Genomic DNA, 15,456 nt, shown 5'->3' with positions numbered 1-15,456 from the left:
AGTAGTTGTAGTAGTACTACATCAAATCTTGTCTTTCCTAGGATACTTTTAATTATTAAAAAAAATTGTAAATAATTGTCTTTAATGTAGGCTATTGCTAATACTTCATTTTTCCACAAACAAATGTTTATTCAGATATTAATTACTCTTGTTTAAATTAATCTGTATTCTCTGTCTGAAAAATCAAAGTTCTCTTAATGAGTTGCTGCTAATAAAATGTTAAAGACTACATTACAGAGAACTTAGAATCTTAAAATACTCCTAAATTCAAGTGAGTGTTAGTCCCTGTATTGCGAGATATGCCAGTACTGTAATACAGAAAGGGAGAAGTAAAATAAGAGATGAACAGAAGAGATCATATTGGAAATTAATTAATTTGTAATTGAATTTTCACCAATTCTGCATTTAGATGCATGTTGTTTTCCCTGTGTTACCAAAAATTGTATTTCTGGCTTCTAATAGAGATGCTGAGTTCTCCATGTATAGACTAACTTAGTAAATATGGGTATTGTTTTTCTAAAAGTCTCATCCTCCATGATTTTTGACCCTCTGAACTTAATAGCTCTTGCAGATCATTGGCCAAAAATGGTTTTAAAGAGGATAGTAGAATGAGAGAAATGTGGTGACATTTGCCAGCCTATTATATATGAAACTCTTGAAATGAAATGTCAATCTCAACACATTGTTGAAGTGCTGAAATCGTAACAGTTGTCTGGGCCTTCTGCTTGGAGCAACTTGTGAGGTCAGGGTGCACCCAGGAGCTTTGCCTGGGCCTCCTCTGCTTACTTGCAGCAAAATGCCTCCAAAACACTAGTTAATAATGTCAGAAGAGCAGGTATTATTAATGATAAGCTGCAAATATGTGATCTTCTGTGAAGAGTTGGGTAACAGTGCTGACATTTGATATCATTGAGCACCTGAGCTAATAATTTGGATAAATACACATTATGCATCTCTTTTCTCTCTGCCTCTCGGTTTAAAATTAGAAAGGGATTATTTTTACTAAAGCTGAGACTCTAGATTCAGGCTGTAATATGACTATTGATGAAATAGTCAACTGTTTCAGCAAGTAGAACCCTTTGCAATCAGGTAAATATTTAGATGGCTAGATATGATTAATCCATTGATAAAGTATCATGCTTTCTTCTCTTAGTCTTTTGTTTTTCCCTTGTTCCTCTGCCTGCATTTTACCACCTGAACCAGTCAGAAGGAAAGGCTCACAGCTAAACTTGAGTAGACAGAAAGATATTTCTTCAGCAACTACTCACACTTGCAGTAAGAGAGAGTAAAGTGGAATGGAGAGAAAACACAGAGAAAAAAAAAAAATAGGATTTTTCTCATTTTATAAATTGTGGTGGCTCTCAACATTGAAACGGGAAATTCAGTTTATCTGCTTGGGAGCTCCTGCATTTTCCTTTTTGTAACTTGTTTCTTGGGAGATCTAGGACTGGCAGAGGCTTATGAATTGGTCATCTGTTTTCCTTGTTACTGCAGACAACACTTCACGCAATTTATTTCATAAATCAAGTTTTTTTTTCTGTAGCTCCCGCTATTTTTGTTTGATAACTGATTTTGAAGATCAGCTCTGTGGCTAAAACCTTGTACTGACAATCTTAAATGTTTCTATGACCAAGTCTGGAGTGCTTGAACTTTGTTAGCTAAGTGTGCCTATTGGTAACCAAAGGATTAATGCTTTGTGCTGAAGACATAATTTTATAAAATACAAAAGATTATTGTGTTTTCATTATCATTCTGTGTTAGTTGTGTGTATTTAAAATATACTGAGAAAACTGAAGGGGAGAAAAGAACGGAAGCCTTCTGTTGTTGCCTTTTGGATCTGATAAATGAGACTTACTGGGTTTATTGACTTTTTTTTTTAATTTTCAGTCGCCCTCTGTCTTCTAAATGGTCTGCAGCCAGCCCAGCAAACTTTGCAGGCAGAGGTAAGGTGGTTGCTATACAGTGTGGTATACAATTATAGTGCTTTATGTTCTTTGAATTAAAAATTCTAAGTCTTAGAGTCTTAAGCATTTACTCTGTTTCCAACTTCAATAATGATACGTGAAACTACAGCCTGCACCTGGAGCTGTGATTGCCAAATATTTACTTCACTTTTTATATATTTTCAGTTGTTTCAAGTATAAGACTTAATTTTCTTTGTGCTAGTACTATTAATTGATCATCTGTCTTGGAGTTTCGTCATGGAAGAGTCACTCTCAAAGAAGCAAAACATTATTCTATGGTCTACTCATTATTAGCAGGATTAAGGCAACTGGAATTTAAGGACTTTTAAGAACTTGTACGTTTTATCTGTTCACGTGTAACTGCTGCTCTGAAAAAAAAAAACACACACGCACACACCAGGTTTGTAATACAAAGGGTTTAATTTTGTCTTGAGTTTTCAAAATTCAATATCTTTGTCCTCGTTTCACATAATGTGTTTCTAACTCCTGCAGAGTAAATAATTGAATTCTGTTTTTACAAATGGCCAGTAATTGAGAGTTCTTGATACTGAAACTGTTAAGGGAGAGTCAGGTTTTGAAGACATAAATGAGTGGTTAAAATTAACTGAAGCAAATAGGTAATAATCAGTAAATAATAGGAAGTGGATATAAAAATACTTTACAGAATATTAGACCATAAAGGAATTCAAGGTATGCCCTCAGCTTGCCTGTGGCTTTATCCTCTCTGAAGTGTGGGAATATTATCTTCCCCCAGTATCACAAGGAATACTGTGAATTTCCTTATGTTTGTGAACATTTACATGACTTGCTACATTATTGAAATATTCAGAATTATGTAATTTGAACTAGAGTGGGAGCACATCGTTTGTATTAAGTAATGGTAAAGTTTCATGCTGAATGAAGATTAACACTACTCTAAAATAAACTGTGCTTTGTCTGGATTTCATGGCAACACCAGGTCTAGTTTGCTTCTTAACCTCAAAAATACTTTATTTAACTTGACTTACACTATGTTATATTGTTTTCTTGCACTTTTTGCAGATATGCTGCAGTAGCATAAAATGCTAACTTTTTTTCAAGTAATTTTATTCATTACCAACTCACTTCCTAATATATATATTTTTTTTTATTTTTTTTTTTTTTCCTAGTTTCAGGCAGCAGCAAGAGTGTTCCAAGCCCAGGAACTCTGCAGAGGTCCCGCAGCGACATTGATGTCAATGCTGCCGCTGGTGCGAAGGCGCGCCATGCTGCTGGGCAGACAGCTGGAGCTGGGCGCTTGTCAGCAGCTGGTCTACCTCCAGGATCGTACGCGTCGCTAGGTAAGGAAACATCTTTGCAACACTGCAAAATATTTTTTGAGGTTTTTGATCAAAAAGTGACAGGAAAATACTTCTACATTTGAAAAATTGTTTGTTGTTATTTTTAGTAGTATTAGAGTACTGCAAAAGAGGCAGGTGTTCTCATGTAAGTTACTTAATTGGCTAGGTGCTTTATTGTGCTGGAAGAATGCAGATGCAAAGAATGTATCCATACCGTGGTCTTCAAATGTGTTAATCTGGAATCAATATTAACTATTGAAAGGAGCAGTACCTTCACTTAACAGCAAATGATGATCGGCTTTTGTTTCTAAAACTAACAGGGGAATGAATGTTAGGACTCTTGATTTTCCATTTTTCTCAGCTCTTTAGCTGACTATTTTATAACAAGGCTAAAGAGACATCCTGGCAGTAAGTGGTGGCTTCTTCATGTAATATTGAAGTGTTTTACACAGTAACATACAACATTGATTTAGTAGATTTCTTCCTAAGCATGCTGATGGAACTGTGTGTATGTTTTTATCTAGGTGACAGTTTTCATTAACAAGCATATTTGCTGTTAGACATAGAAGGTGCTACAAATTACAAGAGTGCAAAAAAGTATTTGATAGTGGTGATAGATGGTAGAACCTCCACTAAGTCTGAATTAAACCAGTAGTAGGTGGGGAGGGTAAAGGAATATGGTCGTGTTCTTGTTCTTTTTAGGTTATCCATACTATAGGGAAGAGATAGCAAAGGGGGAGATGAGGTTCAGTGTTCACAAAACTGTTAGTGTTTTCTTCTCAGCTTATGTGCCAGCTGGGTCACCAAGGAGGCATGTCCTTCTGTCAGTGTTGCTGAAGGTGATCACAAGAGAGGCAGAGAAATAAGTAGTTCTTCTGATTTGCTTTGTGTTTGGGGAGATATTAGGATATACATAGGCTGTGGTTTTCAAAGGTTTTGATTATGCTTTTTTAAAATTAAACTTTAAGTTAAAAACGATTCTAAATTAGTTGATTCTTTAGTGATTAGGACCTATTTGAAATGGATTGAACACCATTGATTTTCAGATAAAGTTTGAGGGTGAGAGATGCTCACTTGCTACTTGAAAAAGCAGTTTGAGGTGTGGGCTCCCTCTAGTGTCCACGGGGGGAATCGGAGAACCTGCTGGGTAACAAGTGGACACAAAAGTTTGGCTGCTCAGTTTGCTTGGTGAAGGAGATATGCTTGTGGTTATCACTTGAAGAATTCTCAGTTCCTCCTATCTTAGCACCTAAAAGCCTGAAATAGGTGGGGTGATTATTTTCAAAGATCAGAATATTGCTTGGTCTATTTTGATGTGCAACAGGACACATTGTGAAGCTCAGATAAAGCTGGAGTTCAGCTGTTGTGAGAAGTGAAGGTGACAGAGCATACTGCTAAGGAAAAAAGGTCAAATGGAGAAAGAGAAATCTCTCTCTGTTAATGTATCTTCTTCATGTTGCTTAAATGGGCTACTTCGGTCTTAAAGAGTTTCACAAAAAAATAGCTCTTGATTGGAGTATTGGTTTACTTTCAGAACATTTTAAGCAATATGGGATTCATGCCCAGGATTTTGTGAGCAGTGGTTAAGAAGGCCACAGATGTTTTCAGGGTAGTAGATAGTGATGGTTTAATGCAGGCAAATAGCAGAAATAAAGAAACAGCTTGTTCTCTTTGTAGTTTTAAGATTTGGTGAAAATCAGTGCTGGAGAGGAACAAATAGACAGTTAGTCCAGGTTGTGTTCTTTTGAAGAATTTGAATACCTAGAAGGCTTTTCCATGCTAGCAGATGCAATCACTTGTTGGAAAAGAATACAACGGTTGTTTAAAATGACGAAATAATGTGGTACTAGCAATGTATAGTAAAGTCAAATCCTATTACAGATGGCAGCAATAGTCATGAAGACCCAGGTTTGTTTATGGTCTCATGAAAGCAGTACTGCTGCATTTACCTTGGCTTATTCTCCTAACAATTTTTTAATAGTGGTAAGATAATTTAAATGACATGTAGCTGTCCTCTGTCACCTATGTAGAGATCGTGACTGTGTTTGACTATGCATTAACCTCAAAATATTGTTTGCTCTTAGTTTTAAATGTAACCTTAAAATGCATGGTGTGTGAATCCAAGCAAATGCCATGTTTCAGAAAATAGACAACTTTGTAATGTTGTCCCCTCTGTTCGTATTAATGGGGATGTTTATACTAGTCCAAATACTAAATGATAGAATTGTCAAGTTAATGCTGACCATGGTACTAAAATATTTAGACAATGTTACTATATTTCCTTAATACTTTCCACATCTTCTCAGATGATGTAGTCGATACCAAAATAAAGAACATTGTCTACTTGAGTTTGTTTTCACCCTTATGTACAGCGAAACATCTACCTTTTTAGTTAAAAAACTGCCAAATTTGTAGCCTCAGAGGACCGCAAGTTCATGAACATAGTAATTTATAGTTGTCTTTACCCATCTTTTCCCTTTTTATTTTTAATAGAACTCTTGCTTGCTTATTTATGATTTTTTTAAGACTGTTCAAGCAGCAGGAGGACATCCTCTACTTTAGTTATTCTAGATGTTGACTGTCTCTGACATCCTTATAGTATTAAGGTCCTTTCTGAGGAGACGTGAGCACTAATTATATAAGTCTCACACTAAATATTTTAATTTTGATTGCTACTGTCAGAATATGTATGCACTGCCTTCCAGCTGAACTGATAAATCTTTAATGCTTTTAAACCAGAGTGGAACTTTCTCGTATTTGTCCTCTGTCTTTATTGTAATGTCTTTTTCCCTCCCATGCCTTACCCCAAGTGGGGTTTCATGCTCCACAGCAAATTTCAGAAGAAATATAAATATTGTGGCTCAGTAATGATATAAATATGTACTGATGCTTCAGTAACTGTTGAACACCAAGCATGAAACAGTTCATAAATATTTTACTAGTAAGGATTTGCCCAAATCTGGGTAGTAGGGACAGATTCAAGGTCCATGCCTGGGTACCTGTACCCCATTCTGTAATTTTGTACCTTGAACTGAGAGAAACCAACTTTACTTAAGGTAGCGTATACATGCATGAATTAGATAAATGTGTCTGCTGTATTTAATATTAATGTATTTTCCTTAATTAATGTTTTATGACTCTGCTGTGAACATCTTTATTCTAACACACTAAGTTTTCCATGTTTCTTTGCCTGCTTTTTCAACAAAGAGGATACTTCTGACAAGATGGATGGTAAGAAATTGTTTAGTCTGTCCTCTAATTCTATTAAATATTTTTAAAAGTGTCTTCTATGTTAAATTATTCACGTTTAATGTATTTGTCTGTTCATTAACAAAACACTACACTGTTTTCATTAACCTGTATGTAATCTTGATGTTTTAATATGTGTTGTGTTATTGCTGTATTTATCAATATTTTTGATTGGTCTGTATCAGCAACAGAAACTTTATAAGAAATTGGATGTTACTCCTATTTGGTTTTTTTAAAGGCTCTGTTAATTACAGAGCAATTCTGCAATCAATACTTGCTATTTTTTTTAATTGGCCCTAGTTCCATCAAGTTTCATAGTTTTACCTGTGAAGTCAAATTTTTTGACTTCTTGGCAGAACAGCAGTGGGAGAGTAGAAGATGCTTGACAGCATAACTTAAGATTTTTTTTTTTAACATAAGACTAAAATCTTCTCTTTCAAAAGCAGTCTTATCAAAATCTAGTCTAGTTACAGGATTTTAAGTGCCCGTAAATGACATAATACAATGTAATTCTATTGAAGAATAGCTTCTTAAAAAGACCCATTAAAATAGTGTTGCAGCTAAGTTTTATAGCACTTTTTTTTTTTCTTAATTCACTATAGTAAGCACATGGAGGAAGTTGTCATATATATATTTATCACAATGACAAAGCAGTTGAGAATGAGGCTTCTCATAGCAGTTGTCTGTTTCAGGTTTCTAAGTACTGCTTCCCATATAATAAAGTGACCAAGTCCCAGCTTGTTGCCTGATAATTCTAGTTTTAATTTATTGCCTGGGAAAAATTAATGAGTCAGTTATGTTTGCTACTTACTTAATAATTGTAATTTGTTTATTAGCGGTTCATATTTCAAATAATTTTTTTTTTACTGGAAGCGAAGCAGGTGGTATTTTTTGTAGAAATGAAAACAGCAAGAAGGTAGATCACTAATACCCAGAATCGTGAATCATTTTAAAGCTCAGATAATCAGTTTCATGAGAGGTACTTTTTGGAAGAATTTGAGCCATTTTTGAGTATTGCAGATGCCAAGGTTACTTTACTAAAAGGAGGGGAGTTTGTGCAGGATAGTAGCGTCTGTCTTGCTTATTTTCGTATCAGATTTCCTTATGTAGTGTATAATATGATTTATTCATATCTGTGCTAAACACTTAATCTTGAGGTTATATGCATTGTCACCAGCAATCAAGGTTCTTAGGGCCATGTGTATGTGTACAGGCTTTTTCTTTTGTTCACACTGGTAGTCACAACAAATGGTGTCTCACACTTTTGTTTAAAAATAGTAGGGAAGTGCTGCAAAACAGATCAGAATAACAGAGTTGTTTGGGTTTTTTTTTCCTAGAGGATATCTGTAGAGATGATATGTGAGACAGAATAAGCACAGCTCGACTCTCCAACTGTAGTTGTGGGATAGAGCTACCCTGATCTAAAAACCATTAGGAGGAACTAATCGTTTTTCTGTTTCCCACTAATCTTGGGCACATGTTTTTACCACTTGTTTCACTAGTGCCTTGTAATGCTCCATTATCAATCACTATAGCTGAACAAACTCCAGAAAGCTGATTTCATAAAACAAAAGTGAATAGTATTTTGTTATTTGGCTTTTGGAGCTGACACTGAGCCTGTAGCTATCCAAACCTGGTGGAAGCACAAAGGTGGAGAGGCAGGAGAAGCAGAACCAGCCTTTTTAGGAGAGGTCTCTGTGAGCCTGACTTGGGTGTTGCATAGAACCTGCTTTCCAAGGTCCAGCTTGGGAAGAATGTTGGATATGGGGAGTGGGTTAGTTTAGGGTTTGTTCTTTTTTTCATGCAGACTGGAAAACTTTGAGACAATCCTACATACATATTATACATATTAGTGTAACTCATTTTTGTGAAGAAGCACTGAAATTTACACTGAATTATTTTTTAGAGGGAGGTTTTAAAAACGGTGCCTTGAAGATAGTAGAATGTGAGAAAGCCATAACCAGATGTGCTGAGAAAGCCAAGTTCAGGCTGGCCAAAGACAGTTACAGACATTTTAATCGTTGTAGTTCTCTTACAAGGCAGAAACGTCAAGGAGTGAAAACAAAAATGGAAATAGACTTAGATTTTTTTTTTGAGGCATTTAACATTTTTATTACTACTAACATAACATTTTATTCCATAATGATTTGTTTCAAAGGAACTTAGAGAGAGGAAGGTGTGCTCTTTAGATAGCTTCCCATCAATTCCTAGGTACCGATGTCAGTAAAAGGATTTGTCTGACTCATTTTATCATAATCAAGCCTTGTTAAGTTTGGCATACCTGTTTAAGTGTGATCCGGTTTCAGCAAGCTCATTTTACTTAAACTTCTCTGAGCAAAACTTGATCTTGTGCATGTAGATCCTCAGACTAATTAATGGACTTAATTCAGAGAAATCCTTCTTGCTGGCAGTTCCTATCAAATCATCACTGTCCAGTGTGGGAAACACTGACCTTGTGTTTTCCTCTGAGGTAATTTATAATAGTATGTTTTGTATTTTCAGAGGAGCTTGCATTAACGTATTTTAATGTCTGTTTTGAGCTGTACATATAATTTTGTTGACTCATTTAATTTTCTTTTGATGGTGGTTTTGTAACAAGTTTGGATGGCAGTGCTATATATTGTGTTCTTGTAAATCACTAACAATATAGTATGGATGTTTCTTGATAATTTTGCTTGAGTTCTATAATGGAATTACAACAAAAAAGCTTTAGCCCCCTTGACTTAATAAAATTTGTCAAGGTTCATAAGATTAATCTCAAAGGAATTGGAGAGACACAGTATTGTTTGGAATATCATGTGTTTTGTTATTTTTTCTGTTTAGGAACAGCTTCTGAAGATGGTAAGAAAATATTTTGTCAGACTAGCTAATATTTTCAGCTTCATATTTTCATTGATACAATTTAAGCTTTAGAAATAGAATATGGTCTTCCTGGGGCTTAGTGAAGATTCATAACTCCAGATAGCTTATGCATCTAATACTTGGTTGTCATGTAGTGTTTTTTAAATTCTTTTGCTTTTATTTTGATTCTCAAGTATTCATCTGCAGTAGAAGTGTCGTTGCTTAACATTTTAGTGTGAAAACATAGGAGCTTTATAATTTTGCATTTTTTTTTTAAAGCAAATCTTGTCACAGAATATTTCATCAAATGTGTTCATGCTCTGGGAAGCAGGTGCTACTATTACTTATCACTTTGAGACTTGGGAATTCTTTTTCAATAAGCTAGTAGCATTTAAACCTGTCATTAGTGAATGGATGTAGAGACTCCAAGTTCATTTGCCTAAATACAAAATGCTTTATTATTATTATTTTGATAAAATTGAGCCAGATTCCAAGTGATAATTTAACCAGTATCTAAATATCTAAATAGTGGCACTCTGTATTCCTAGGATTTTGGGCCAAATTTCGAATGCAGTTACATGCCTTGCAGTCTCACAGCACTCAGTGGGAAAACATTGCCATTGCACGGGGATAACTAGTAGAGCTTGGACTAGTTAATCTAACCGTTCTTGCTAACCTATTGTTTTCTAATAGTTTAGTAAATAACCTCCTTTATCCTGATTCTCTTCTTATAGACTCTCATCTATGGCTATTCCCTCTGCTTGGATGAATAATGTTAACTTGGTTGGTCTCCAAATTCTGCTGTGGAAAGCCTAAAGAGGCTAGAACTAAATGACAGTCTGTTATTCTTCTGGGTCAAATATTGACTCTACTTGTCTAGAAAATATTTGAATTATGCTGGTTTTAAAAGTGGATTACTTGTTGAGCTAGATCCACCCTGTACAAGTATTTTGGGTTTAATTCTTGCAACTTTTAAGAATTACGTCTAGCCTGGGTTTAGGTTTTGTTTCATTTTTCTATTGTTTGAGAGGTTGGCTTAGGAAATGTAGCACATGACTCTACTGTTTTCTTTTACGAATAATCTTTCAGTTACCTATAATTCATCCAACTGGGGTCTTCTTTTCTTTTGTAACTTCATTGTATACTTTGGATGTTATGAGGAACATGGCTTATAATGCAGAAAAGTTTAACCCAAAACCAAGATGGTTTGGCATTCTAGAGAAAGGTGAATCTATTGTTTTAATTGCAGATACTCACTTTAATCTCTTTCTCAGTTCTTCTATCTGTTGTGGAGAGTAGTATTTAATTATGTTGTCACTGAGAAGTACTTAAGTGTATTTGGTCTCTGCAAAAGGCTTGGGAAACCCTGCAGAAGTCTATATATATAGACTGTGGCCAGGAAAACAGTAGAATCTGCAGTAATAGGAAAGCTAGCATTTAAATTTCTTAAAAGGAGGAGTGAAGTTAGGAAGAAATGTCAGAACCCTATTAAAAAACTAGTCAACATAATTTTTGTAGTTTTATGACAGGAAAAATAGAACTACAACCACAAGTAATAATCAGAAGACTGTACCTGATACAGCATCATTAGTGGATGCATTGCCTATTATATTTAATAAACTTCCCCTTTTTTCATACAGTCAACCTATTTATGTAGGAAGCAAGAACTAGCTAGCTAGTTCAGGGTGTTTAAGTGATTATATAATAATTGTTTACTGGAACATGTAGTATTAGAGGAGAAGTATTTTGATTCCTCAGTTACTAAGTCCTTTAAGGTGTTCAAATTTCTGCTAATTATCCCAAGCGAATTTTCACCGATTGAGTTACCTTATGCTTCTTTTTTATCTACAGAAACTTAATATTAATAAATGCTACTGAAGCTTTGCTTTCTACCTTACTGTAAAAAACTGATTTAATGCCATTTTTCTTTTTTAGGTCGTATACGAACAAAGTTTTCAACGCCTTCTGTTGGTATTGGAAATTCGAAAACAGATTCCAGAGGACGGAGTAGAACCAAAGTGGTGTCGCAGTCTCAGCGTATGTATTTTCAGTTTGTCAGCTATACCTGATAAAGAGGCCAAATGTTTAAGCATATATTCATTGACCAATGGCTACAGTCAAAGTTAATTTTAAAAACAAGCTACATACTGAGTTGTTGTTCTGTGCCTTAGGTTCATCATCGCCAGACAAAAATGAAGGTATTTTTTTCAGTGTTTTGGGTCAGTGGTATTTTGCATGCTTTTCTAATTCATGTTGTTTTTCTCTGGACAAAATACTAGGTTAGGTCTTAGTTTGCCATTTAAATTAGATAACAGCAGGAAATGAAATCTACCCTTAAATTCTGTCTTCAGTTATAACTTCTCAACATTCTTTTCCCCCCTTTCTGACTTCTCCAACATAAAAGACCAGTAAACTCCTGTATCCATTACATCTGACACATGGGCAAGTAATACAGAAGAATGAGTAGGCTGAATGGTGTCCTCAGTGTTACCTGCAAAACCTAATTTTTCATTTTTCAAGAAGTCTTGTTTTTCAGCCAGAAATACACTGTTACCATTTTAAGCTAGGTACTTCTCTAGCTCGTGAATATATACCCCTCTTTGCGTATTATAGCTGTTACCTTTACTTAAATCTGCTTTGGAGTAAAAACACAAAACCCTAACTTTATAATCAGGTACTTAGCTTACATTGAATCAAAGGGTTAAAACAATCAGTTGACTGTATGTCAGCTACTCCACAGTAATTATCTATGTTCATTTAGAAACCAAAACAAATGCAAAATTTCTGATCTGAGCACTGTCATTAATTAAGAAGGCCTGATCACCCCACATTCTTTGGCACTGGCTGACCTACAGCAATTTGTTGACATATCTGATATCTCCAACAGACATCTTCTGACCAAGCTCTGTAGTGTTTTCAGGTTCCTATCTTTGTTTAATTAAGTGAAATGCAATGAAATTAATGAAAGGAAGCAACACTAAAATTAAAATCAACTAAACGGTCCTATATTTTGTCAGGTCTAATGTTATAAACCCAATAAATTACACGGGTTTTGAATTTTCCAGTATACCTATTTTGCTATCAGTAACCCTTAAAACCCCTAATTCTGTGTTTAGTGGCAGAAACATTTGTCTTCCTAGCAATGACTGCTTTTATCATAAATAGGATTACTTTAGAGGTTAAAAAAGCATGGGGTTTGTTTTTCTTGTTAGAGTACTTCCCATTCAGTTTTACATTATGTTATTTTCAAACAAATACTGTTGGATCAAACCTGATCCAATGCCTGCAGGTTTTGTGAAATAAAACTCTTAAAAAATCTGAACAGATAAATATAAAATAATAAAATCCAGTAACAGAAGTTCTCCTAAAAGTTAATTTTTTGCTTTGACGGTGCTCTGATCCCACAAGTGTACATGGAATGAGAGCTTGAAAATATAGTTATTGACTGTGACAAAGGTTGTGCAAAAACTTTGTTTTCAGTGTTAAGATGACTATGCTATATCATAAGCAAAGAATATTTGAATTAATAATGTAAGGGAGAGAGGAGCTAACAGTCCTGTCAAATCAGTTTTTCCCGTCATGAAAAGCTGTGAGCAGTATCTGTAACGTTAATGTTAAGAAAGTTCTGAAATAAGCTTTTTGAAAATACCTTCATACTTTAAATAGATTTGGCCATTTCTTAAAAACTTGAGGTGTTTGATAATCTATTTGGGGGAGGGGTTAAATATAGGTAGCAATAGAAGACTTCTGTGATGATCATCTGTATCTTCAGTGAAACAAACTGAAGATTTTTCAATTTCTTTTCGGTAATAGTGACAAATAATTTGGTTTTGCACAGTATTAATGTCTAAAGAGATAAGCTGAATTGTTATTGAAATAACTGGATTTGTCTACATGCGATAGTGTGTCTAAATGCACGAATGCATATTTCCAGCCTTTTATTACTACTTCTGTTCAGAACTGATGGCTGCAGATAGCTCATTATAACCTGTCAGTGGGGGAGAACAAGAATTCTGAGATGTTTTAAGGAAGATAAATAGGGCAAATGCAAATAGAGAGGCAAAGGAGAACTGTCAGGCACTGTGTGTCAGCTGTTTGGGTGATGCTTCTCTATGAGACTGAAAATTTTCACAGCATTGTGAAGAGTGAGATGCTTGATGTTTCCATACAGGGGATCATTTTAGTTCCCCAGCTTATAGTGGGAGAATAGCTTCATATTCAATTTTAAGCTTTTTTTTAAAAAGCCACTGTAACACCGATACTTTTGTAAATTTAGGGTTACAGCTATTCAGTACTTCTGTTCAAAGATCATTTTATGAAAGACTTGCAAACTTGAATGCTTTTCCAAAAAAAAAACTGGTTTTAGGGTTTTAGAAGCCCTTTACTCTTCCTCTTCTATTTTTAAATTGTAATATTAAAAATGCATATGCAATCTATATCTCATTATTGTATTCTTATCTATGGAAAAAAATCATTCCATTTTTTTCCTCTCCCTTCCTGTTTGGTCATCAGGTAGTTGAACAAGGTGTGCCAAAACTACATTACAATCCTCATTCAGAAAAAAAGTATAAAAATTCCGAATGGAAACAAATTCCTACTTTTATACTTCAGATTGATTTTAAAGAGGAAGACCTGAAATTCTATGCAAGTCTTTTCAGTTGTACCATTGTGAGGTTTGTTTTTTTTTGTCATCCACCGCACTTGCAGCTCAATTCCTTTACTGTCTGTCTCCAAAAAAAGTGTTTTGGCCTTGTGTGTAATTTTTGTTCAGCTGTTGAACTTCTTGAACCTTTTTGGCAATGTAATATTTTTTTAAAGTGACATGAAGGCTACAGTTTCATGTTTAATTGAAATGTAATTCTTCAGCATTATCCAGTTGTTGCTTCGAAAGCTGAAGAATTGTTATTTGCCTGTGCAGCTTTGCTTCATCTGCTTTGTATATAGCATCTGAGTTTAGTTCTTCAACTGTGGAAGCTACTTAAAAGCACTGCTTTAGCATAACCCCCTTGTGGCTTTTTTTCCTGTGTGAAATGACTAAAGCTTTCTTATTTCCATTTGCCATCCATTTTTTAATCTGCTCTGCTCCCTCCCTCTTCATGGATTATAAACCCTTACCCTAATCCTGCCTTTACACTTGTTCAGGATCACAGTCTGCTAACCCCATTGGTGGTAAGAGTCTACAGAATTTGTGTATACGTCATTGTTTGATCACCTGTTTTGACATATCTCATATAAGGACCCTATTCAGCAGAAATTTTGGCTCGCTTTTTTTTCCTGTATGCTGCTCTTTCTTAATTGGATGCAATCCTTATTTGGAAGGCAGTAGAGATGGGAGGTTTTTGTCATGGTGGAATACCGTTTTGGAAATCCTTTTTTCATCATTCAGTTCTCTTAGATCAATTACTGGTGTTAGTACTGGCAACAGTATTCCAGTGATATTATTAGCGTAATATTTTCAGGATACTAAGCTTCATTTGGTATTTACACTAGAGTGGTGTACTTTGTAAGTCAGACAATAGAAAGATAAATAAAGCATTAGAATGAGAGGTTGCATTTCGTCTGTATATTCTTAGAAGAGTTAAGTTTTTCAGGCTTCTGACCTATTGAAGATAATATTTTAAAAGTCTCCAATATTATGAAAACTTTTACAATATTTTGTTTTAGAGATGTAGGCTAGGAAGAAGGCATATTAGTATCAGGCCTAAGTTGAAATGCCTTGATATGAAGAAACTGCCAAACCTTTAATTTTTGCAGACTACAGCAGTTATAGATTTGCCTATTCTTTTTTTTTTTGCTATAGAAGTTATGCTTATTTTTTTCAGCCTGCATAATATTTTATTTATCATTTCTGCTGAATAGGTGCATAGTTTGTAAAAGGGATTTTGCTAAATAATCATTTCAAGTTTGAATTCAAACAATGAATCTGAAAGTATATGCATGGTACATTGTTTTAGTTTTCTGCCTTCCACCCAATATATGTTTCATTTTGTTGGGGATTTTGTTTCTTTTCCCATATAGAGAAGCTTTAATCAACTTGTATCTTTTTTTAAATGTGCCTCATCAGAAGTAATCCATGAAACTCA

At 34.8% G+C, this 15,456-nt stretch overlaps 1 protein-coding gene across 11 annotated transcripts in view; it reads left to right on the top strand.

Annotated features, from left to right (window-relative positions):
• The window catches only part of CLASP2 (cytoplasmic linker associated protein 2), a 148,597-nt gene that overhangs the window by 91,721 nt on the left and 41,420 nt on the right, over nt 1–15,456 (top strand). For 8 of the 11 annotated variants that reach the window (XM_080338753.1, XM_080338762.1, XM_080338760.1 and 5 more), the window contains 5 exons: nt 1,888–1,943; nt 3,113–3,283; nt 6,491–6,514; nt 9,356–9,373; nt 11,309–11,410. In XM_080338753.1, the coding sequence (XP_080194879.1) occupies nt 1,888–1,943; nt 3,113–3,283; nt 6,491–6,514; nt 9,356–9,373; nt 11,309–11,410 (371 nt within the window). The remainder of the gene's footprint in view (nt 1–1,887; nt 1,944–3,112; nt 3,284–6,490; nt 6,515–9,355; nt 9,374–11,308; nt 11,411–15,456) is intronic. The other 3 variants (XM_080338761.1, XM_080338757.1, XM_080338755.1) reach the window with 2 other exon arrangements.

This window comes from Nesoenas mayeri (assembly GCF_963082525.1).
Source record: "Nesoenas mayeri genome assembly, chromosome: 2".
Taxonomy (NCBI): Eukaryota; Metazoa; Chordata; class Aves; order Columbiformes; family Columbidae; genus Nesoenas; species Nesoenas mayeri.
Note: the sequence above shows the minus strand (reverse complement) of the source record. Positions and strands in the feature narration are given on the sequence as shown.